General features: G+C 42.5%; 1 protein-coding gene across 1 annotated transcript in view; it reads right to left on the reverse strand.

The window, feature by feature from the left end:
- ACSS1 (acyl-CoA synthetase short chain family member 1) overlaps window positions 1–14,810 on the reverse strand; it is a 52,393-nt gene extending 37,583 nt beyond the window's left edge. Inside the window, exons 1-2 of the mRNA XM_060754538.2 lie at window positions 14,452–14,810; window positions 4,394–4,490 (exon numbers count right to left, since the gene is read on the reverse strand). Of these exons, the coding sequence (XP_060610521.2) occupies window positions 4,394–4,490; window positions 14,452–14,725 (371 nt within the window). The 5' untranslated portion in view covers window positions 14,726–14,810. The remainder of the gene's footprint in view (window positions 1–4,393; window positions 4,491–14,451) is intronic.
- Window positions 14,811–26,725: the final 11,915 nt, after the last annotated feature.

A 26,725-nucleotide genomic window follows, 5' to 3' on the forward strand; every position in this document is an offset into this window, starting at 1 on the left:
CAGTCCCTAATTCCTCTATTCACAGCTCACAGCTGTTTTCAAACTGCTTAAGTCGACAGTGAGCTAGGCAATTTTTTAACAGTTTTTTTTAACAGCTATTAACAGTCAGACGCTCAACCCCGACTCTGGCTTCCAACTTGCCACCTTTTGCTCAGCAGTGATTTATTGCAGCTGTTTAACAAGTTGTGCTACCAGCCCGGTCCATCAAGTTAATCAAGGTCAATCTTGGTTACTACTTGGATGGGAGATCTCCTATGAATCCCAGGTGCTGTAGGCTATATTTCAGAGGAAGGAACTGGTAAAACATTCTCTGAGCATTCTTTCCCTAAGAAAACCATACATTGACAGGAAACTTGAAGGCACATATGCTCCTACGCATACATACGTATTAATGTGTTTCAAAAAAATCACCATATAGTTGTTGTAGTTGAGCCCATGGTTGTGGCTGATACCGATGTAAATGGAAAAGTGGATCAAGGGAACTCTGCGCCTGTGAGCCAACATGAGATTTTAAGTCCTGAAAATGATCAGTCTGTGTCTTCAGCAATTAGTGAAGGTGACATTCCAGAGCAGTGGTTCTCAACCTGGGGTCCCCAGATGTTTTTGGCCTACAACTCCCAGAAATCCTAACAGCTGGTAAACTGACTGGGATTTCTGGGAGTTGAAGGCCAAAAACATCTGGGGACCCCAGGTTGAGAACCACTGTTCCAGAGAGATGCCGAGATGGTGCAGAGGAGTGGTTCTCTAGGGAAATGAGTTCAGAGGCTGAAATCCAAGGTGGAGAGAATGAGTTGCAAGACAGTGAGCTGGTTGATAGGAGACTCAGTTTTCGGAAACTTCATGCTGCTCAACAGAACGTCCAAAGGTCACAGCATTTGTAATAGAAGAGACCCACTATCAGGAGTCATGGGAGAAGGCATGATTTCATGTGTATATTAGAGAGGCTAGGGGGATTTTCCAGCCAGTCAGCTCAACGTTGGTAATTGAGGCAACAGCTCTTGCCAAGTCCTAGTCAAGCTTTCTGAGAGAATTCTAGTTCAATGTCTTTGTTCCTGTTTCATGCTTCCAAGTTTGAAGGATTGTTCCTGGATTTTTGTATTGGATTCTATGCTGCCTTGTACTTCCTGTTTTTCTTGTATTCTTGTGCTGGATGTCCTGTTGCTTTGGGATTTTGGATTACTCTTGTACCTTGAATCTTGTGGACTATTTTACACATATGGACTTTGAAGTTTTTACTATTTTTGCTGAAATGCTTTTTATGTAATCTTTTTATGTAATCTTTATGACAACTGCTTTGCTGCTAACTTGGACTGGAGTGTAGGGTTAAGTACAGAGACGTTGCCTGGACTGGAGTGCAACAATAGTGACATTCACTAGTCTGTTACATACATATTGAAATTAGAGTTGTCAAATTAAAAATGGGAGCAGGCTCCTTCTCCGTCAATAGTGGCGAAGAAATGGGAATTTCAACAGGTGCAGCTTGTCATACGACCCGGCAACCAGCAACACCTGCTGAAATTCCCTCTTCCACACGACCGTCAAAGGAACAGCAGCCCCCTTCAACCACTCTCATTTTCCAACTTATTTATGAAAGACACATTCTTTCCTGTTCAAACATGAGAGAGGATAATAATCCAGCGACCATGTTTTATTTACATCTTGCTTTGTTGTCAAGGTAGATGTACCCAAGAAACACACATGCAAATATTTTATATGATTAATAACCTGTTCCCTCCATGACAACAGCTATATCTGGCTCTTGCTAGCAACAGCTGATTATAGGCAAAACTACTTTAAGCAGTCAGTACATTTCTGTAGCAGCCTGGTTAAACAGATGAGAGATAGTGGCTATTAATAACATAATTTTAAATAGCAGAGACATTATAATAGCCTGCTGTAAAAAGCGCCTTGCTCTTAGTCAGGGTGCTCAAACAATTCAGCCCGAGGGTCAGAGCTGGGGTACACAAAGGGGGAGCCAAACATACATATAAACAGACAAACCCTGCTACATGCACAATGGAGGACCTCCTTGAGGCAACACCAGAGGCACTCCAAGTGGCCAGATACTGGTCAAAGGACATTTAAGCAACTACCAAGCTTGCAAACTTTGTGTTTTGTCTGTCTGTTTGTTTGTTTTGTTAAAAATGTAATACAAATGTCTGGTTACTCCTGACACGATAGATAAATAAATAAAATAAATAAATAGCAGACAAACAAATGCAAATTTTAGCAATTTAGCAGCCAGCACCAAGGCAGCAGCTTTCAGACAGACAAAGGTAATTCTGGATTGCATTAAAAGTGAAGATAACTTGATCTTTAAACAGAAACATAGACCTAGAAGAGACCAGTAGGGCAATCCAGTCCAAACCCCTACCATGCAGCAATTCACAATGAAAGCATTCCCACCTCTATCTGAAACCGTCCAGAGAAGGAACCCACCACACTCCAAGGGAGGATATTATTTATTTACAGTAATTATATTCCGCCCTTCTCACCCGGAAGGGAACTCAGGACAGATCACAGAACACATATATGGTAAACATTCAATGCTGTTTATACACTGACAAGACAGACAGCTGTACACAGATAGAGGTATACATAGGCTTTTCCCACCTTCGGTGTCTTGGAGGCTTGTGCTTGGTTCCAGCCATGAAGGGATGCTGTCGTTCAATCTCCCCTGCTAAAGAGCTTTGTTCATAAACTTCCTCCTTGATCGAATCGCCGGCATTTCCTGGCATTTCCTTGTGGGTGCCTTAAATACCTCCCAGCTTAAGTAGTACCTATTTATCTACTAACATTTTGCTTTCCAACTGCAAAGTATACAGAAGCTACGCTACAGGCCATGTGATCACCCCGTCTTGCGCTTCGAACTGTCAACCTTTCGACTGGCAAGATTTACAGCAGTGGTGATTAACATGCTGCGCTAAAGCCCGTTGTCAAACAGCTCTTACAAGCAAGACATTCTTTCTAATGTTTAGATGGAATCTCTTTTCCTGCCATTTGAATTCATCACTCCATGTTTTAGACTCTGGAGCACTATCCATCCATCTTGCCCTTGGTCACCCCCTCTTCCTTTTTCCTTCCATTTTCCCAAGCATCATGATCTTCTCCAAGTTTCCCTGTCTTCTCATGATGTGACCAAAGTACTTAATCTTTGCCTCTAATATCCTTCTTTCCAATGAGCAGTGGGGCTTTATTTCCTGGAGTATGGACTAGTTTGATCTTCTCATGGTCCAAGACACTCTCAGAATTTTCCTCCAACACCACAGTTCAAAAACTTCTGTCTTCCTTCACTCAGCCTTCCTTAAGGTCCAGCTCTCACACCCATAGGTTACTACAAGGAATACCATTGCTTTAACTATGCAAATCTTCGTTGCCAGTGTGATGTCTCTATTCCTCACTATTTTATCAAGATTGGTCATTGCTCTCCTCCCAAGAAATAAATGTATTCTGATTTCCTGGCTGCAGTCTGCGTCTGCAGTAATCTTCGTGCCTAGAAATACAAAGTTTGTCACGGCCTCCACATTTTCTACCTCTATTTGCCAGTTATCAATCAGTCTGGTTGCTATCATCTTGGTTTTTTTGATGTTTGACTGCAACCCAGCTTTTGCACTTTCTTCTTTCACCTTGATTAGAAGGCTCCTCAGCTCCTCCTCGCTTTCAGCCATCAAAGTGGTATCATCTGCATATCTAAATGGAGCCCCCAGTGGCGCAGTGGATTAAACCCCTGTGCCAGCAGGACTGAAGGCCGACAGGTCGCAGGTTCAAATCCGTGGAGAGGCGGATGAGCTCCCTCTATCAGCTCCAGCTCCTCATGCGGGGATATGAGAGAAGCCTCCCACAAGGATGATGAAAACATCAAATCATCTGGGGGTCCCCTGGGCAACGTCCTTGCAGACGGCCAATTCTCTCACACCAGACGCAACTTGCAGTTTCTCAAGTCGCTCCTGACACGACAAAAAAATCTGCATATCTAAGGTTGTTAATGTTTCTTCCAGCCATTTTAACTACAGCCTTGCATTCATTAAGCCCCACACATCGCACAAAGTGTTCTGCATACAAGTTGACTAGGTTGGGTGAGAGTGTACAACCCTGTCGTACGTCTTTCCCAATCTTGAACTAATCTGTTGTTCTGTGGTCTGTTCTAGATTTACTCTCGAGTTCAGGAATAATAATTTTACTTCTGATCTTTTCACCATACATATTGCAGAACCTTTATCAGTAAATCTTAATCACGTGTAGCACAGGAGAGACACTTCAAACCAAAAAGGACCCAATGAGAAAGGATTGAAATTCACTAGCCAAGCTCACGGTGTGCTATGTCAAAGGGATTAAATCTGCTCCATATGTTATATAACACACATTCACAGGTGAAATGAGAAAGATACCATACCCATAAGTGACTTTCTCTTCAGTTCCAGGTTCATCTTTTTCCCAGATCAAAGCCACTTTGTTTGGAGAACGTTGTACATGGCGGTCCAAGCAATTCACTGGATAGAAATAAATTGTAAAGGAAATGAATCGTTAAGAGCTTTAAGCAAAAAAACCCTCTGTGTATTATATTGAACTATCAGGACAAGATACTGTAAAACGCCATAAAACAATTACAGGCCACAATCAAGTATAACAGATAGGTGTCAGCACATAATTGCTAGAAAGGAACCATGAAGGTGATGCAAGACAGATAGGAAGGTGCTGACATTGGATGCCAGGGTGAGTTAAGATAGGAAGCATTAATTTACAACAGGCATGGGCAAACTTTGGCCTTCCAGGTGTTTTGGACTTCAACTCGCACCATTCCTAACAGCCTCAGGTCCCTTCCTTTTCCCCCTCAGCCACTTCAGCGGCTGAGGGGGGAAAGGAAAGGGCCAGAGGCTGTTAGGAATGGTGGGAGTTGAAGTCCAAAACACCTGGAAGGCCAAAGTTTGCACATGCCTGATCTACAAGCATGATTTCATTGCAAATCCTATATAGGAATCCATAAACAAAAAGCCAAAATAAGCAATCCAAATAATTATTTTGAAAGCTGCATTTTTCCAGAAAACAGTTATGTTAGTATTTTGCTATACATGGATCTCTAATGCCATACTATTTAAGGAAACTAATACACAGTCTTATAATTCCCAGAAAGGCAATCATAGCAGTCTGTTAAGTTTGTTTACATATGCTGATGACCTTGGTCTAACAACACAAGCAAAATACTTTGAAACAGTCGAAAAACAACTAACCGCTTTGAATTGCCCAAGGGCTGAGAAAAGCGGTATAAAAATGAAGTAAATAAATAAATACTAATGCCTTGAAAGATCACTCCAGCTACTATAAAGATAACCATCTGAAGCCTAACCCTGTCAAGACACAGTGTGTGCTTTCCACCTGTGCAACCGAGAAGCCAACAGGAAATTGGAAGTCACCTGGAAAGGCCAAGAGCTCGAACACTGTTTCCATCCTAAATATCTTGGTGTCACCTTAGATCGAACACTAACATTTAGGAAACACTGCATGAACACCAAGCGCAAAGTAGCTGAATGCAGTAATATCCTGTAGAAACATATTGGCAGCACATTGGGTGCATACCCAAAATTAATAAGATAATCAACCCTGGCCTTGTCTTACTCAACTGCTGAGTATGCCTGCCCTGTTTGGCACAAGTCTGTCCACACGAAACAGGTGAATACAGCATTGAATGAAACCTGCAGAATAATCACATTTTGACTTAAATCTACACCTGCTGATAAACTCTATAAGCTAGCTGGCATTGCCCACCACCCATTGATATGCAATGGGAAGTTGCTGCTAACTGTGAGAGAAATAAGGTTGAACATTGTGAAAGCCATCTTCTGCATGGCTATCAGCCTCCTCCCAGTGGACTCAAATCAAAGAAAAGCTTCATGAGAACCACCACTCCTCTAAATATCCCTCCAGCAATAGCAAGTTATCCCTCTGGGCAGCTAAACCAGGAAATCCCAACTGGATGGCCCTGTATGAAGGTCTTTCTCCAGGGGCAAACCAAGAACAGGCAGCTTGGAAGTCCATGAACAGACTCAAAAGTGGAACAGGCAGATCAAAAGACAACCTGGCAAAATGGAACTACCTTGAAGAATCCTCCACCTTGTGCGACTGTGGAGCAGAACAGACTGCGCATATGTACGTTTATCCACAATTCCCTGCCTCATGCACGGAGGAAAAGCTGTTTAAAGCTACAGACAATGCAGTCACTGTTGCCCATTTTTGGTCAAAAATTATTTAACCACTTGTGCTCCCTCTATCAGTTTTAACCTTATTTATGCAATGCTATTTACACAAAATACATAAAAAGTTTGTTTTATATCCTGTGTTCTGCCACAAGCCTCTAGCATCCCAGTTATAAAAAGCCATACAGAATTTCAGGTACATATAACCAAGTACATTTTGTAAGTGCATGTTCACTTTCAATTGGCTGAATCTAGGTATTTTTTCTCCCTAAAATTATAAAATTTACACTGGTTTAAGCAAATAAGGTAAAGGTAAAGGCGTTCCCCTGACATTAAGTCCAGTCGTGCCCGACTCTGGGGGTTGGTACTCATCTCCATTTCTAAGCTGAAGACACTTCCAAGGTCATGTGGCCGGCATGACTGCATCAAGCACCATTAACTTTCCTCCAAAGCGGTACCTATTGATCTACTCACATTTGCATGTTTTTTAACTGCTAGGTTGACAGAAACTGGGGCTAACAGTGGGAGCTAACCCCACTCCCCAGATTCAAACCCGCAACCTTTCGGTCAACAAGTTCAGCAGCTCAGCAGTTTAACCCACTGCACCACCAGTTAAAATCAAGTTAAAATCAATGACATCTTCTAAGGAAGGACAAACAACTGTGATACAAGTGGATCTAATAAAAAATGGAACCATTTCCATTACTGACCAACATGTTCTTCATTCAAATAGATGGAATTTGGCATCAGCTTTAACTTTTAAACAATGACACTTGAAAACCGTCAAGAATTATAGCGCACATTAGTCAATGATCAATCCGAAATGGCTTGCAGTGCATTTTTCCATGCAATCACACATAAACATGTATCAATGTGCAAGGATATAAGCAGCCTACTCTGTAGAATATTAACTTCAAAATACTCTCATTTGAGAAGTATTTTATGACTTCTGTGTGACCTTAAAAATGCCACTGATTTCTCCAAAGGCTTTTTTTTTAACTTCCAGTCAATCATTTGTCATTTGATTAAACCTAAACACTGTGGTATTACAGGTAGTTCTTGTAAATACAAACTCATATTCAGAAGGGTGATAGGCACGCCTGCTCTTTATTTTCCGATTAGGTCTATAAAGCTGTATTGAAGCATGATTTATACAGGAATGATTAAGCAATTACTGAGTTCTGCTGAACTCTCTGGGATTAGCGGAGAGTTCAGCAGAATTGGGCCAAGTATAAATAAATGCATCACAATTGTAACAAATGATATAATGATGGTATTTCATGGAAACCAGGCCTATCTTTGTTTTAACGGAATAATGTCAACATGTACAACTTTGTTTACATTGACAGAGAGCTACTGTAGCCTCTAATTTTATTTTATTTTTCCAAATAATTTTTATTAGTGAGTAACATAAACAACCTTAAACAAACACATATTGGACAAACAATTGATTTAAATATCTAGGAAACCAAAAAATTAAGAAAATTTTGGATGAACATAGAGAAATACTAAATAAGAAGATAACAGAGGAAGAGATACGAAAAGTTATAAAGAATTTTCCACTAAATAAAACACCAGGGCCGGATGGCTTCACGGCAGAATATTATAAAATATTCGCAGAAATTTTGATAACACCCCTAAAAATAGTAATGAACAAAGCCATAGAAGACAGGAAAATACCAGAAACATGGAAAGCCACAAATATAAAGATAATACTAATGACATGAAGATTAAAAATTTCACACCGATCTCCCAATTAAACACCAATTATAAAATATTCACGGGAATACTAGCAACAAGATTAAAGGAAGTATTAAAAGAAAGAATACACAAAGACCAAACAGACTTTTTACCAGGACAACATATCAAGGATAGCATAAGGATAATATTAAATGCTATCAAGTGCTACGATAAGCACATCCTAAAAGAAGTGGGCTTTTTGTTTCTAGACGCTGAAAAAGCCTTTGACAAGGTTAATGGGAACTTTATAATGGAATTGCCTCTGATTTTATTGAATATGTGCATCATCTCCTAGACCAGTGTTTCTCAACCTTCCTAATGCCACAACCCTTTAATACAGTTCCTCATGTTGTGGTGCCCATCAACCATTTAATTATTTTTGTTGCTACTTCTTAACTGTAATTTTGCTACTGTTATGAATCGTAAGGTAAATACCTGATTTTGTCATTTGGGAGTTGGTAGTTGATGAGATTTATAGTTAACCCACAATCAAAGAGCATTCTGAACTCCACCAACGATGGAACTTGGCATGCAGAATTCCCATGACCAACAGAGAATACTGGAAGGGTTTAGTGGGCATTGACTTTGAGTTTTAGAGTTGTAGTTCACCTACATCCAGAGAGCATTGTGGACTCAAACAATGATAGATCTGGACCAAACTTGGCACGAATACTCAAAATGCCCAAATGTGGTGGAGTTTGGGGAAAATCGACCTTGACATTTGGGAGTTGTAGTTGCTGGGATTTATAGTTCACCTAGAATCAAATAGCATTTTGAACCCCACCAATGATGGAATTGGGCAAAACTTCCCACCAGAACCCCATGCCTTGAAGGGACTCTCTGCATGAGCCTCCCTCCTGCCTCGCATGCTCTCCCTCACTTGCACATGCGCACCACACTGTCAAGTGCTGAGCATGCCTGCTCTCAGAAACAGCCCTCCCCTTGGCTGAGAGGTCAGCGGAGAATCTGGCCAATCACAGTGGAGGCGGGCTTTTGGTGGGAGGGTTCACCGTCTGTTTCCAAAAAGGAAGAGAAGGACAGGTAGAGAGATCTTCACCCTTCTCTGCCAAAGGGGTCCCTAAGATCATCAGAAATGTATGATTTCTGATTGTCTTTGGCGACCCCTCTGAAATCCCCTCACAATCCCCCCAGGGGGCCCGACCCCCAGGTTGAGAAACGCTGTCCTAGACATATCATTGGATACTGCTTTTGTTGTGATGATTTATTCAACTGTGTTGTTGTTGTTCATTCGTTCAGTCGTCTCCGACTCTTCGTGACCTCATGGACCAGCCTACGCCAGAGCTCCCTGTCGGCCGTTACCACCTCCAGCTCCCTCAAGGTCAGTCCAGTCACTTCAAGGATGCCATCCATCCATCTTGCCCTTGGTCGGCCCCTCTTCCTTTTGCCTTCCACTTTCCCCAGCATAATTGTCTTCTCTAGGCTTTCCTGTCTCCTCATGATGTGGCCGAAGTACTTCAACTTTGTTTCTAGTATCTTTCCCTCCAGTGAGCAGTCGGGCTTTATTTCCTGGAGGATGGACTGGTTGGATCTTCTCGCAGTCCAAGGCACTCTCAGCACTTTCCTCCAACACCACAGCTTAAAAGCATCGATCTTCCTTCGCTCAGCCTTCCCTAAGGTCCAGCTCTCACATCCGTAGGTTACTACAGGGAATACCATGGCTTTGACTGCAACTGTAGAAAATATAAATTCCTATCGAGCCATTTATCTCATAAAACCTTGCACAGAATTATTCATGTTATACATCACAAGTTGAAAGTGATATAGTATAGGCATGCGTTAGTAAGAAAGCTTTTTAAAACTCCTTTGTGATAGTCTTTTGCCCACCCAGCCCTTTCCTCCTCCTTGTTCTTGCCTGCCAAGATTTTTTTACTCATGCACTGGGGGCATGAGTAAATAGTCTGAGAGGACTCCTGGTTCCCATCTACAAAAGTTGTGCTCATTTACCATCCGGTCTTGCTTTATGTTGCGGAACAAATCGTTTCAAAAGGCCTACAAGCAGGACATGAAAGCAATAGCTTTTTTTCCATTTCTGCTCCATCACAATTGACAGATAGATTTCCTCTTCTGCTATTTTCTCATACTTTTTCAAACTGGACTTTAAAAAGTTCTAGTGGAATAGGAAGGAAGGAAGGAAGGAAGGAAGGAAGGAAGGAAGGAAGGAAGGAAGGACTGTACGAGGAAGGACTGAATGAAAAGTAATGCTTCCACCTTCATAACTCCTCAACAGATGGCAGTACTGCTATGCAGCAGGTACTGACTTGTTCAGTAGACTCTCCTCTACAGTTCCATTTTGGCGGGAAGCCTTAGCATTGAATGGTTGTGTCGTTAAAGTGCAAAGTATGGAACCCTGCGCAGATGGTCGGTCAATGCGACTTAAATTCTTGAATTCCTTGAATTCTTAACACCAAAGGAGATTAATCAGAGAATGCCAGCTGTTTATTGTGACTGTGTTGATGTGAGTACTGTGCATCGTTGGGTGAGTAAGTTTAAAGATGTTGAGGTGGAAATATCTGACGTCCTGTGACAGCAACTCCCGAGTTTCACAAGCAAAAGGTTGACAGATTGATTCAGAACAATTGTCGTATCACTCAGAGAGAAATTTCAAGCATAATTGGCATTTCACAAGAACGTGTGGGTCACATTATTGCTTTGCTTGGCTATCGGAAAATCTGTGCATGATGGGTACCCAGGATGCTGATGCCTGAAATGAAAGTGCACAGACTTGAAACTTCAGAGACTGGATCTCACCACCATATGACATCCTCCATACAGTCCAGATTTAGCACCATCTGTTGGAGTTCAGCCTGAGTTTGAACTTGAACCTGATTCTCTGTTTGTTCCTCCTGATGCTAATGAAAATATATTTACTGATGCTAATGAAAATGTACCTCTTGATGCCAATGCTCCTGAAATTAGTGAGGAAGAAACTTCTGTAGGTTTGGAAAATGCCAATGTTCCTGAAATTAGTGAGGAAGGAACTTCTGTAGATTTGGAAAATGAAAGCACCAGTGTTCATGAGAATGTTTCAGAGGGAAGCCATGAACTTTCACTCCCTTTTGCACCTGGTAACTCTAATGACAACAGAAGGGGCCAGATTTGGCAAGACAGAAGTAAATCACTCAGCTTGCGTAGGTCTTCCCAATTAAGAGAAATACAAACAATGGCTTCAAAGCAGAGGGGCGGTTCACGGAACCAATTCTTCGGCTTTAAGTGCCTTCCGCCGGGCTGACTTTCTCAGTTCAGGCATCGTTTCAGATTGATGAAGACCTTGGCAGTTCTCCCGGTTTCCCTGACCATGGTCTTGAAAGATTTCTAGGATATCAAGCACGGTTAGTGGATTGCTAACAGGTTCCAGTATTTTACAGTGTGGCTTTGGGTTTTGTTTTGTCCATTTCAATTCATGTTTGCTGATTTTGCTGTGGCTTTTGACTTGCATTTTTCCTTTATTTTGTAACCATTTTTCTTCAATAAAAAGGATTGTTTTTCACAGTCAAGTGTGGTGGATAGTTATCTTAGGGCCTCGTTCCCTGCTCTGGATTGCAACACCATCTGACTTCCATTTGTTCGATAATGAAAGAAGATCTGCGGGGACATCATTATGCTTCTGATGAAAACATTGAGAGAAGCGTGAGATACTGGTTGCAGAAACAGAGTGTCGACTTCTTCCATGACGGCTTCAGAAAACGTGTTCATTGTTGGCAGAAATGTATCCAATTGTTTGGTGATCATGTGGAAAAGTGAATAGTGGTAGTTAAAGAGCACATTATAAGGATTATTTATGCGTGTGATTTATTAAAATATTCCCATCCAAACCCAAGTAACAAAGGTGGAGACATTACTTTTCATTCAACCCTTGTAGCTGGATTGGCATACATTCTTTACAGGTAGAATACTACATGTAAAAAATGTGTGAATATCCAGCTAGAGCAGCGTTTCTCAACCTGGGGGTCAGAACCCCTGGGAGGGGGTCACAAGGGGGGTGTCAGAGGGGTTGCCAAAGACCATCAGATAATACAGTATTTTCTGTTGGTCATGGGAGTTCTGTGTGGAACATTTGGCCCAATTCTATTGTTGGTGTGGTTTTATTTATTTATCGTGTCATCAGCAACCATACCATTGTGTTACAATTCTAACAGAACAAAACAAACACACAGATTAAAAGGAAAAAGAAAAAAAAACTCCACAGATTTTGCAAACTTGGTAGTTGGTTAAATGTCCTTTGACCAGTATCTGGCCACTTGGAGTGCCTCTGGTGTTGCGCAAGAAGGTCCTCCATTGTGCATGTGGTAGGGCTCGGGTTGCATTGCAGCAGGTGGTCTGTGATTTGTTCTTCTCCGCACTCGCATGTCGTGGATCCCACTTTGTGGCCCCATTTCTTAAGATTGGCTCTGCATCTCGTGGTGCCAGAGCGCAGTCTGTTCAGCGCCTTCCAAGTCGCCCAGTCTTCTGTGTGTCCAGGGGGGAGTCTCTCATCTGGTATCACCCATGGATTGAGGTGCTGGGTTTGGGTCTGCCACTTTTGGACTCTCGCTTGCTGGGGTGTTCCAGCGAGTGTCTCTGTAGATCTAAGAAAACTATGTCTTGATTTAAGTCGTTGACGTGCTGGCTGATACCCAAACGGGATGAGCTGGAGATGTCACTGCCTTGGTCCTTTCACTATTGGCTGCTACTTCCCGGCGGATGTCAGGTGGTGCAATACCGGCTAAGCAGTGTAATTTCTCCAGTGGTGTGGGGCGCAGACACCCTGTGATAATGCGGCATGTCTCATTAAGAGCCACATCCACTGTTTTAGCGTGGTGAGATGTGTTCCACACTGGGCATGCGTACTTAGCAGCAGAGTAGCATAGCACAAGGGCAGATGTCTTCACTGTATCTGGTTGTGATCCCCAGGTTGTGCCAGTCAGCTTTCGTATGATGTTGTTTCTAGCGCCCACTTTTTGCTTGATGTTCAGGCAGTGCTTCTTGTAGGTCAGAGCACGGTCCAAAGTGACTCCCAGGTATTTGGGTGCGCTGCAATGCTCCAGTGGGATTCCTTCCCAGGTAATCCCCAGAGCTCGGGATGCTTGTCTGTTCTTAAGGTGAAAGGAGCATGTCTGTGTTTTAGATGGATTAGGGATCAGTTGGTTTTCCCTGCAATAGGCAGTAAGAGCACCTAGAGCTTCGGAGAGCTTCTTCTCAAAGCTCCCTGCTTGAGTGGTAATGGCACGGTCATCAGCATAGATGAAACTCTCTGTCCCTTCTGGCAGTGGCTGGTCATTTGTGTAGATGTGGTCATTTGTGTTGGTGTGGTAAAGAATGATTGTAGGTGAACTATAAATCCCAGCAACTATAACTCCCAAATGACAAATTCAGCACCCCCCAACCCTGTCAGTATTCAAATTTGGGCGTATCGGGCATTTGGACCATCCAGTGAATGAAAATATACTCTGCATATCAGATATTTACATTACGATTCATAACAATAGCACAATTACAATTATGAAGTAGCAACGAAAATCATTATTTGGTTGGGGGTCGTGGCATTAATTTTTTTAATTCAGGGGTCGTGGCATTAGGAACACTGAGCGAGAGCATTAAATTCACACAGGTTTTCACATAAATATTTGAATGCCAAGGGCTCCCTGGTGGTGTCTAAGGACAACGCCAGCTCTTTGGATTAGAAATGGAGATGAGCACCACAACCCAGAGTCAGACACGACTAGATTTAATGTCAAGGAGAAATATTTACCTTTACTTTATTTGAAAGATGTGGAAATGCTGTGTTTACTAATTTATAGTAACACTAGCCATCCCCTGCCATATGTTTATGTGGCCCAGTCTGTGTATATGTGTTTTGTGTGTGTATATATTTGTGTATATGTGTGTTTGATATATATATATGTGGTTTTGTGCATGCGTTGTAATGTATTTTTTTTGGCTTTTAAAGTCTATTCCACTGTGTTTTTCAGTGTTTATGTGAGTGATGGTCACTTGTTGGCTTGATAGGTGTCTTGTGTCCAAATTTGGTGTCAATTCATCCAGTGGTTTTTGAGTTATGTTAATCCCACAAATGAACATTACATTTTTATTAATATAGATAACACTAATTTATAATATTCCTCTCACCACCCATACAAAAAAGCAGCTGGAAGGATTTACTGTAATACAGTGATGTTAAAATCAGCAGAGTTGTCACACAGGCTCATAGTCCTATGACAGCAAAAGCAACAGTCTTGTGTCATGTAAAAGAATAATATTTTCTATTATGTCAAACTACAAGAGAGGAGATTCCATCTGAACATGAGGAAGAACTTCCTGACTGCTTAAGCGGCTGAGGGAGAAAAGGAAGGGGCCTGAGGCTGTTAGGAATGGTGGGAGTTGGAGTCCAAAACACCTGGACTGGAGGGAAGTCCCAAGTTGGCCCAGGCCTCCTATAATGCAGTATAATCTCAAAGGGCAGTATATAGAGCAGAGCAACGAGGCAGGCGCTGCTTGCTTGAATGCTTGCTTGCTTGCTTACCAGCCACGTTGAGGCGGCCACCAAGGAACCATCGGACTCTCCCTTGGCTGAAGTCCGCCTCGCAGTGGGCTTGGTGCGGGGACTCCCACTGGAGCTCCTCCCGGGCCTGCGACCCCCAGAAGGCGCCCGGCTGCTCCAAGGCGGCCCGTCGCAGCTCCTCGGGGCTTCCCTTCGGGGGAGAGAGGCGGGAGAAGGAGGCGAAGCAGGCGGAGAAGGGGAGAGGGCGGCCCCACAGCCTGCCTTGCCGCCCCAAGGAAGTTGCAAGGCTCGCCATCGGGACGAGGGACCAGGCAGGCAAAGCAAGGCAGCCTTGCACCTTCCTTCCTCTCTCTCTCTCTCTCTCCTTCCTTCCTTCCTTCTTTCCCCACCGCCCCGTTCCCGCCCTTTCCTCCTCCTCCTCCTCCCCACAATCCTACACACCCTCAGCCACTTCCCCCTTCCTTTCAAGTTTGAAGCTTGCAAAGTCAATCAGTCAATGTACTGTAGTAGCTGCCTAGAGGTCGCCTGGCTGTTGTTGCCTGTAGGCATCCTCTGTTTGGGTACAGAGCATACATTATAGAATCAGAATCAAAGAGTTGGAAGAGACCTCATGGGCCATCCAGTCCAACCCCATTCTGCCAAGAAGCAGGAATATTTCATTCAAAGCACCCCTGACAGATGGCCATCCAGCCTCTGCTTAAAAGCTTCCAAAGAAGGAGCCTCCACCACACTCCGGGGCAGAGAGTTCCACTGCTGAACGGCTCTCACAGTCAGGAAGTTCTTCCTAATGTTCAGATGGAATCTCCTCTCTTGTAGTTTGAAGCCATTGTTCCGCGTCCTAGTCTCCAAGGAAGCAGAAAACAAGCTTGCTCCCTCCTCCCTGTGGCTTCCTCTCACATATTTATACATGGCTATCATATCTCCTCTCAGCCTTCTCCAGGCTAAACATGCCCAGCTCCTTAAGCCGCTCCTCATAGGGCTTGTTCTCCAGACCCTTTATCATTTTAGTCGCCCTCCTCTGGACACATTCCAGCTTGTCAATATCTCTCTTGAAATGTGGTGCCCAGAATTGGACACAATATTCTAGGTGTGGTCTGACCAAAGCGGAATAGAGGGGTAGCATGACTTCCCTAGATCTAGACACTTAATACTCTTCCTCTTCTTCTTACTCCTCGTTCGCTGTGTTGAACTTTTGCCTCCCTTTATTTACTTATTTTCACTATTTATATTCCACCCTTTTCACCCCCCGCAGGGAACTCAAGGCAGATCACAATGCACATAAACATGACACAGACACACAACGTATATAGACAGACACACAGAAGCTATTTAACATTCCAGCTTCGAATTCTGGCCACCGGGGGAGCTGTCACTTCACCGCCCACTTGGGACACCCATGGAAAATATGCCACACAGGTGAACAGTAAAGAACAAGTAGTTTACTCTTCGTAGTTCAGAGCATCATATGTACAATGTGATAAGTTACATCAGGCTTTTAAACAGAGGCTGGATGGCCATCTGTCAGGGGTGATTTGAATGCAATATTCCTGCTTCTTGGCAGGGGGTTGGACTGGATGGCCCATGAGGTCTCTTCCAACTCTTTGATTCTATGATTCTATGAACTCACATAATGTCCTTTTATGAGATTGTGAGCCGTTCTGACTTTGAGAGCCGTTCAGCAGTGGAACTCTCTGCCTCGGAGTGTGGTGGAGGCTCCTTCTTTGGAAACTTTTAAACAGAGGCTGGATGGCCATCTGTCAGGGGTGCTTTGAATGCAATATTCCTGCTTCTTGGCAGGAACTGGGTTGGACTAGATAGCCCATGAGGTCTCTTCCAACTCTATGATTCTATGGTCTTTCTTTAGTCCACGTGGATAAACTCCTTCAGCAACTCATGAAGCAAGAGCACATGACAAACTCGGTCTCTCTCTGCTGCTCTCTCTGCACCTGGATAGCTCAAGCCTGAACAAAAATGTAACAGTATCCAAAAGTCCCAGGCTCAGCCTGCTCCCTGAGCATTGCTCAACCAATCACCTTCATGCATCTTATTTTACAGTTGACACACACATATTAATTGATTCCTTGCATGCCCCAACGATGGCAATATAAGGCGACCCTATCGCAGGAAATTTTTTTGCAAGATTTGTTTTACTTTTGCCTTCCTTTGGGGCTGAGAGAGTGTGACTTGCTCAAGGTGACTTAGTAGATCTCCATGGCCAAACAGGGATTTGAATCCTGGTCTCCAAAGTCATCCAAACAACTATACCACATTGGCTGGCTTTCTCATGGGCAGACAATGGATATAAGCACTGGTCCTTATCAATTCAGGTAATTGAGATCTGCTTTGAGATTTCACACAAGTAATTAATTGGAATTTAAGAACTTAATTCGTCACCATCAACATAAATTGATTTTATTTTGCAGTGTGTGGTACATTTTATTGTTTTTGTGTTTATTGATGCTTTGTTTGATGTACTTTGGGCTTGGCCTCATGTAAGCCGCACCGAGTCCCTTGGGGAGATGGTAGCGGGGTACAAATAAAGTTTATTATTATTATTATTATTATTATTATTATTATTTTAAGAGATATGCATTTTAATGGCAGTCCTCATCTGGTTTTTTAATAGCAGTACAACAAGCAAAAATTTAGCAAAGACACATGTATACAAACATATGAATACACATATAGTTAAGAAAATAGTGTATATGTTAAAGGCTGCCTGTCAGGAAGAACACACCTGTCCCAGGGGGGATCTATGCTTTACAGGTAAATATGGGAATGCAGGTGCTCCCAATGACTCAGGAAGAGTGAATATGCAAGCACCCATGTACGTGTGTGCACATGTGTTCCCATATACCACAGCTCAAGATTTTCCAGAAATTCCAGAAGTGTTTTATCTCAAAATCAACAAACCAGTTCCAGTAGTTTACTTCAGTGCATCTTTTTGTATTTTGTTCAACTGCGGGTTGAAAGACAAACAGAAGTAGCAACAGTAGATGAGGAATCGAGTGAAGAGAAACCATCTGTAATTACGGAGATCAACAAAAGTCTTCATTTACAAATCAGAGCCAAAAATAGATTGCATTGGTCAGAAAGATTATGTGGGAAGGTTGTGGAGAAACTTCACGGGAGACGTAATGCTTTCATGAAGGTCTATTAAACAACAAGTTGTTTACTTTAAGGGCAGTTCTGGCAACACCATGTTAGAGTGAGAAGCTAAGCCTGAGTTCTCTTGTTCTGGGTTCAAGTAAAGTCTAGTTTTTAATTTAATCTATCCTGGAAGTTTTCTATGTTCCTGTTCATGTACTTCTAACAAGTTTTAGTAGTCATACCTTCTTGCTTGTGGACTTATGCTGTATCTGATTTCTGGCTCTTCCTGGACTTTGTCACCTCTGGAACTTGATGAGACATTTGGTTTATTGATTGGTTATCACCTATAGCTAAACCTTTTTGGATAATATATTTTCTTTTTTTATTCCTGCTTTTTATATGCTTTTTATGTGTTTTACAATAAACTGTTGGCTTTTATTCCTGGACTCTAGTGTGGTGATCATAGGTGTTTCCGGGTCTGAAGTGCAGCAAAAATAAATCCATTTAATTCCCACTGCAATATTTCCCCCACCACGCTGTATAAAACAAACTATATCTCTTCCACTCCTTTTGTCAAGGTAAAGGTGAAGGTTTTTCCCTGACATTAAATCCATTCGTGTCCGACTCTGGGGGCTGGTGCTCATCTCTATTTCTAACCCGAAGAGCCAGCATTGTCCATAGACACCTTCAAGTTATGTGGCCAGCATGACTGGAACGCCGTTACCTTCCCACCAAGGCAGTACCTATTGATCTACTCACATTTGCATGTTTTCGAACTGCTACGTTGGCAGAAGCTGGGGCTAACAGGGAGCTCAGCAGCTCAGCAGTTTAATCCACTGCATCACTAGGGGCTCCTTTTCTTTAAAAAATTATTTATTTATTTATTTATTTATTTATTTACCTTACTTATATACCGCTGTTCTCAGCCCGAAGGCGATTCACAGCGGTGTACAACAAACAACAACAGCAAGAATTCAATGCTAAGTATAAAAACAATTAACAGACTACACATTACACAGTTAATAAACAATTACTACAGAAGCCATTCGCTATCGTCTCATCATCAGAAACATGATCCAGATTCGTCATCCATTGTTCCATTCCATTGTTCGTTAATCAAGCATTGCACTAATTATTCAAACGCCTGCTCAAACAGCCAGGTCTTTAGTTTTTTTACGGAATACCATTAGGGATGGTGCTAGTCTAATGTCCGCAGGAAGGGCGTTCCACAAATATAACTTTTAAGAGACATTTACTTAATTTATAAATCATGCCAACAGTCCACTGAATCTGGGAAAGCAAAGACAAGCACAACAATGAGAATCAGAATTCTAAAATCAATTTCTTAGAGAAAGCTACGCAATCAGAGATTATAGATAAAATAGCATTTTTCTTGCCTATCACTACATCAATAACACTAAAGCACAATCTGTTCTCAAGATCACAGAACTATATGCTGATTTTGTTGCTACACAAACATGTGTTCATATTGCAAAACAAAACAAAAGAGAAATTACCTTTTCAGAAACTTGTTTCTCGTGTCCTTGATGTTAGGTGACTCTTAAAGGGCATGTTTTTGCAAAAGCACAGGAGAGCAAATTCTGTTTAACCGGTTCTCTATACACTCAGTTTTTTGCAGCTGCTGGCTATTTCATAAAATTACGCTGTTAATAAAAATAAGATTAAATCTTTCTGTAACATATTTTTATTATCACCAACAAATAAACGATAAGTTAGTACGTGCTGAAAAGTATTCCAAATTGCCCTTTAACACTGAGCACAGGACATTGCTGAGAAATAAAATTGTACTCTAAACACGATGAATGTCAGATACTACATATAAGATCTTGAAACAGGGAGCAAAGTAATAGTTTAAAAGGCACTTGAGTGAAATGGCTATTTGATTATATATTTTTAAAAGACTTTTTCAAAAAGCAGTGTAGGCCAAATACAGCAAAATGCATAGTACTGAAGGGCAGTGTCAATTCTTGCCTGTTACCTCGTACATTTGCTTCCTGGTTTGGCTTCTAATCTGTATTGCTCTTTGGATAAGCCCTGATAGAAGAAACTTCTGCAGAAATGAAACTTGTTGAATTGGATCTTCTGACGTGGATGACTATTCCTTTTAATATTTATTTTTTTCATGTCAGGAACAACTTGAGAAACTGCAAGCCGCTTCTGCAAGACGGCCAATATTCGCTTTAGAATATTGGCCGTCTGCAAGGATGTTGCCCAGGGGATGCCCGGATGTTTGATGTATTACCATCCTGTGGGAGGCTTCTCTCATGTCCCCGCATGGGGAGCTGGAGCTGACAGAGGGAGCTCAACCTGCTCTCCCCAGATTCGAACCACTGACCTGGGTCAGCAGTCCTGCCATCACAAGGGTTTAACCCACTGTGCTACCGGGGGCTCAATAATAATAATAATAATAATAATAAGCACACTGGGTGCAGTGCATAAAGACCTTGGCCTGCACTTAAACACAATCGGAGCTGACAAAATTACCATCTTCCAGCTGCAAAAGGCCACCTTACTGAGATCAGCAGGCATTATTCGCCAATACATCACACAGTCCTAGACACTTGGGAAGTGTCTGACGTGTGATCCAATAAAACAGCCAGGAGAGTGTCTGCTGTGGACTCATCTTGTTGTGTTTCAGATAATAATAATAATAATAATAATAATAATAATAATAATAATAATAAATGGAACTTTGAAAAAGGAGATGGAGGGCCTGATTCTGGCAGCTCAAGAACAAGCCATTAGAACCAATGCCATCAAAGCCAGAATTGAAAAGTTGGCGACAGATCCCAAGTGTAGACTCTGCAAGGAAGCAGATGAAACAATAGATCACATCCTCAGCTGCTGCAAGAAGATTGCGCAGACAGACTACAAGCAGAGGCATAACACTGTTGCTCAGATGATCCATTGGAATTTGTGCCACAAATACCATCTGCCTGCGACAAAGAACTGATGGGATCACAAGCCTGAAAAAGTTACAGAAAATGAACACGTCAAAGTACTCTGGGACTTCCGAATTCAGACAGACAGAGTTTTGGAGCATAATACTCCTGACCTCGTGTTAAAAATCAAAGTATGGATCGTCGATGTTGCAATCCCAGGTGACAGCAGGATTGCAGAGAAACAACTGGAAAAGCTGACATGATATGAGGATTTAAAAATCGAACTGCAAAGACTCTGGCACAAGCCAGTTAAAGTGATGCCAGTGGTGATCGGCACACTGGGTGCAGTGACTATAGACCTTGGCCTGCACTTAAACACAATCGGCGTTGACAAGATTACCATCTGCCAGCTGCAAAAGGCCATCACTGAGATCTGCACGCATTATTTGCCAATACATCATACAGTCCTAGACACTTGGGAAGTGTGATCCAATACAACAGCCAGCAGAGTGATCTTGTCTGCTGTGGACCCATCTTGTTGTGTCTCTAATAATAATAATAATAATAATAATAATAATAATAATAATAATAATAATACACTATTTATATTCCGCTTAATCTCACCAGAGGGACTCAGAGCAGATTAAAGTACATATGAGGCAATCATTGAATGGCTTTTTACGCAAAAAACAACATACAATACACAGATAAGGCAAAGGCCTTCCCCTTTTTCTATCTCTGGCGTCCGGAGGTGATGTTCAACTTCTGGCCATGGGGAGGTGCTGTTGTTCTATTTTCCATGCCAAAGGAGCCTACTGTCCATAGACAACTCCAATCTTTTTGAAGTCATGTCTACATGGGGCGCCCTTTTACCTTCCCGCCAAGGTGATACCTATTGATCTGCTCGCATTGCATACTTTCGAACTGCTCGGTTGGCAGGACTGATAGTTGAAAGCTCATCTCAACTTGCGGCTAACTGTTGACTCTCTGGTCAGCAGCCTTTCCTGCAGCTGGCGGCTTTAACCACTGTGCTTCTAATGCCCAGAACAATCAAGTTCTGGAAGAGAAGTACGAGGGTTATCCGGAAAGTAAGATTACAAGGCCGAGATTACAGTGACAAATGCAAGATACTCCACTTTGGCAGAAAAAATGAAATGCAAAGATACAGAATGGGTGACGCCTGGCTCGAGAGCAGTACGTGTGAAAAAGATCTTGGAGTCCTCGTGGACAACAAGTTAAACATGAGCCAACAATGTGATGTGGCGGCAAAAAAAGCCAATGGGATTTTGGCCTGCATCAATAGGAGCATAGTGTCTAGATCTAAGGAAGTAATGCTACCCCTCTATTCTGCTTTGGTTAGACCACATCTGGAATATTGTGTCCAATTCTGGGCACCACAATTCAAGAGAGATATTGACAAGCTGGAATGTGTCCAGAGGAGGGCGACTAAAATGATCAAGGGTCTGGAGAACAAGCCCTATGAGGAGCGGCTTAGGGAACTGGGCATGTTTAGCCTGAAGAAGAGAAGTCTGAGAGGAGAAATGATAGCCATGTATAAATATGTGAGAGGAAGCCACAGGGAGGAGGGAGCAAGCTTGTTTTCTGCTTCCTTGGAGACTAGGACGCGGAACAATGGCTTCAAACTACAAGAGAGGAGATTCCATCTGAACATTAGGAAGAACTTCCTGACTGTGAGAGCCGTTCAGCAGTGGAACTCTCTGCCCCGGAGTGAGGTGGAGGCTCCTTCTTTGGAAGCTTTTAAGCAGAGGCTGGATGGCCATTTGTCAGGGGTGCTTTGAATGCAATATTCCTGCTTCTTGGCAGGGGGTTGGACTGGATGGCCCATGAGGTCTCTTCCAACTCTTTGATTCTATGATTCTATGATTCTAAGGCACGTAGCTCTTGCAGAGAGTTTTTGCACGGGAAATTAATATCACTTCAGTGTAACAGGAAGCCAGCGAAAGCAAACAAGCAGTGCGAGTCATCAATAGGTCATCATCTGGCATTGTGGTGAAGGTTAGAGATGAGCGTCCTCACTCTGTTTCCCTTCTGTCTGTCTCCTTCATGACAATGCGCATCTGCACATCACTCGTGCATCACAAGAGTTGTTGACTTCATTTAGTTGAGATGATTTAAGGCACCCCACTCACAGCCCCAATTTCGTACCCAGTGATTATCATCTGTTCACTAAATTGAAGGAACACCTGGGTGGGAAACACTTTTTCAATGACAACGAGGTGAAAATCGAAGTGATGAACTGGCAGAAAAACGCAGTTCTGACACAGGCATCAAAAAACTAATTGCACAAGACAACAAAATGTATTTAACTGAATGGTGATTATGTGGAAAAATAATGTAATATCTATGTTATGATCTGTGGCATAATGTAAAATAAACCATGTGTATTTCACGTTTGATCAGCCCACACACTGCCTTGCCAGAGAAAGAAAATATGCCACGCAGGTGAATAAAAAAGAATAAGTAGTTTACTCTTCGTAGTTCAGAACATCATATGTACAATGTGATAAGTTACATCAACTCGCATAATGTCCTTTTATGAGAGATTTAAAATGGTCTTTCTTTTGTCTATGTGGATAAACTCCTTCAGCAGCTCATGAAGCAAGAGCACACACCAAACTCTCTCTGCTTCTCTCTCGGCACCTGCATAGCTCAAGCCTGAACAAAAATGTAACAGTACCCAAAAGTCCCAGGCTCACCCTGCTCCCCGAGCATTGCTCAACCAATCAGCTTCATGCATCTTATTTTACAATTGACACAAATTAACTGATTCCTTGCATGCCCCAACGATGGCAATATAAGGCGACCCTATCACAGGAATTTTTCTTGTCCATGTGGAAAAACTACTCCAGCAGCTCATGAAACAAGAGTACACTCCAAACTCGGTCTCTCTCTGCATGTGCATAGCTCAAGCCTCAACAAAAGGATAAAGGGAAAGGGATAAAGACACACACATCACCTGCTGTTGGAGGTAAGGAAGAGCCTAGCCCAAAGTGTAGTCCTCAACACTGAAGGGGAAACAGTAAGTCCAAATTCTGCCTGCAGATATTTATAGAAACTTACTTCCTCGTATCTACATATCTGTTTTCCAGATCTGGCAAGATTTGCTGGAGCCAATCAGAAGCAGTATTGGAGCAATCTCAAGACGCATTCTGAACTGCTGGCCTTCTGGCCCAGTTCCACCAAGGTCTAAGGCTCTTCTACGGAATAGAAAGAGTGCTTGAAATAAGACAGTGCAAGGCTGAGAAAGCACAGAGATTTGTTTTCCTCTGTTTGATGTACCCTATCATATTTAGAACTACAAAGCCCAGAAATCCTTGTGCCTGAGTTTTGAAATACTCTGTTCATTGGGTTGTTGTAGGTTTTTCAGGCTCTATGACCGTGTTCTAGAAGCATTCTCTCCTGACCTCACAGCCTATGAGGATGCCTGCCATAGATGTAGGCGAAACATCAGGAGAGAATGCTTCTAGAACATGGCCATGCAGCCCGAAAAACCTACAAGCCAGTGATTTTGGCCATGAAAGCCTTCAACATTACTCCGTTTCTCAATCTAGAGGTCGGGACCATGGGGAGGGGGGTTGCAAGAGGGGGTGTCGCCAAAGACCATAATCAAACACATTTTCTGTTGGTCATGGGGGTTCTGTGTGGGAAGTTTGGTCCAATTCTATCATGGGTGAGGTTCAAAATGCACTTTGATTGTAGGTGAACTATAAGTATTTTCCCCCAACTCCACCAGTGTTTACATTTGGGCATATTGAGTATTCGTGTCAAGTTTGGTCCAGTTCAATCATTGTTTGAGTCCACAATGCTCTCAGGATGTAGGTGAACTACAACTCCAAAACTCAAGTTCAATGCCCACCAAACCCTTCCAGTATTTTCTGTTGGTCACGGGAATTCTGTGTGCCAAGTTTGGTTCAGTTCCATTCTTGGTGGAGTTCATGATGCTCTTTGATTGTAGGTGAACTATAAATCCCAGCAACTACAACTCCCAAATGACAAAATCAATCCCCCCTCGACCCCACCAGTATTCAAATTTGGGCATATTGGGTATTTGTGCCAAATTTGGTCCAGTGAATGAAAATACATCCTGCATATCAGATATTTACATTACGATTCATAACAGTAGCAAAATTACAGTTATGAAGTAGCAACAAAAATAATTTTATGGTTGGGGTCACTACAATATGAGGGACTGTATTAAAGGGTCGCAACATTAGGAAGGTTGAGAAACACTGGTGTAGATGCATCCTAAGAAGACAAAACCTCAAAACACTGAGTGGGCTGAATAAGAGTAAAACCAAATAACATAGATAACTGATTCTCAGGTCTGCTATTGGAAAAATACAAATGACCCATTCCCATGTCATTAAATTAAATTGATAATACGTAATTGCACCTAATTTTAGTGGATTTTTTCCAACATACTGTTATAATGGCTGAAACTGAAATATGTTTCAGCAATTTAGCACACATCAAAAACTGCAGGTATTATCCTTTAAATTAAAATTGAAGACTTTGACAGAAGTTCAAGGGATGACTCTGGGGGTCAGTACTCATCTCCATTTCTAAGCTGAAGAGCTGGCATTGTCTGTAGTCGCCTCCAAGGTCATGTAGCCGGCATGACTGCATGGAGCGCCGTTACCTTCTCGCTGAAGCGGTACCTATTGATCTACTCACATTTGCATGTTTTCAAACTGCTAGGTTGGCAGAAGCTGGGGCTTACAGCAGGTGTTCACCCTGGATTGGAACCGCCGACCTTCTAGTCAACAAGTTCTGCAGCTTAGCGATTTAACCTGCTGCGCCACTGCGGCCCCATTAAGTACCTCAACAAACTACAAATCCCAAGATTAGGTAGTATAGGAGTCATAATTACTGATACCACACTTAAAGTGATGTCAGACTTATAAATGTGTGGTGTAAATACACTCTTCTGACATCAATAATTCCTCATCCAGCTTTGGGGTTTTTTTCCCCCGTAACAATGAAAAATAACAGAATATTGCCCTCTACTGTTAATTATATGTACAACAGATTTTAGAAGCACTACGGGTTGTTGAAGGCTTTCATGGCCGGAATCACTGGGTTGTTGTAGGTTTTTCCGGGCTATATGGCCATGTTCTGGAGGCAGTTTTTCTCCTGACATTTCGCCTGCATCTATGGCAAGCAACCTACGGGTTTCTGTTTTTGAATTTTTCCTCCTGCAATTTAACAAGAATGCAAAAAGTATAATTTTTGGTACAGAAAGTGAAATTCCCAGGCTTAGATGCATTTCTTTTTCTTCTTTCTACAAACTTAAGCAACACCGACACCACCTCACATTGCCTGACATTTTCAAAAGACGGCCCGTAGCCTGAGTTGTTGGTTCAATGTGAAGTTCCAATGGAGGAGACATAGTTTTAAAAGGGAATTTTCAGAGCTGTTCCCAATGCCCATATGTTCTGATTTACTGCCATGTTGGCCTGTTTCTGCAGTAGGCCTTTGCTTACATAAAATGTTGATTGTTTGAGAAAACGTTGCTACAGAGAGGAAAATACTATTCAAGGATAACAGTACATCCGCACAAAAGCGGCTAGCTAGTAGCTATTGAGAACCCCCGAGTTTCCCAGGTGCTCTGGAGTTATGTTTGAAACAGACTAAAGGATAAGATTGATTCATTAAGACAATAGACTATAGTTGTGTTATAGTTATACCATTGTTAGGGTCCCATGTGTGCTCATGGCTGGGCCTAGGTAATTTTCAAGTGTGAGCAAACAATATTTCACGCCCCCCTCCCCAAACCAATCACTGAAAAAAGGTAGAAGGTAGAGGTGAATATAAGAGTTACCTAACAAATCAGATGTTTATAGTTACATTACGTAGAATTAACACAAAGCGGATGAGGGGGGAAAGGAAGGAGCCTGAGGCCAGGAATTGCGGAGTTGAAGTCCAAAACACCCAGAGGGCTGAAGTTTGCCCATTCCTGATACCCTCTAGATCGGTGGTTCTCAACCTGGGGTCCCCAGATGTGTTTGGCCTTCATCTCCCAGAAATCCTAACAGCTGGTAAACTGGCTGGGATTTCTGGGAGTTGTAAGCCAAAAACATCTGGGGACCCCAGGTTGAGAACCACTGCTCTAGATGCAGTCTATGATTCCCTTGCATTTCAAGCAAGGTCAGTTTGCATCCATCCCATCCAGTAGGTGCTCTTTTGTTTGTTGAAACCCTTGCACTTTTTGGGCGAGAAGGGCTCATGGCCATGTAAAAGTACGGCAGCTGAAAGCGGGATGAAAGTGCGTTATTCCGCTG

This window comes from Anolis sagrei, chromosome 1 (genome assembly GCF_037176765.1).
Source record: "Anolis sagrei isolate rAnoSag1 chromosome 1, rAnoSag1.mat, whole genome shotgun sequence".
Lineage (NCBI taxonomy): Eukaryota > Metazoa > Chordata > Lepidosauria > Squamata > Dactyloidae > Anolis > Anolis sagrei.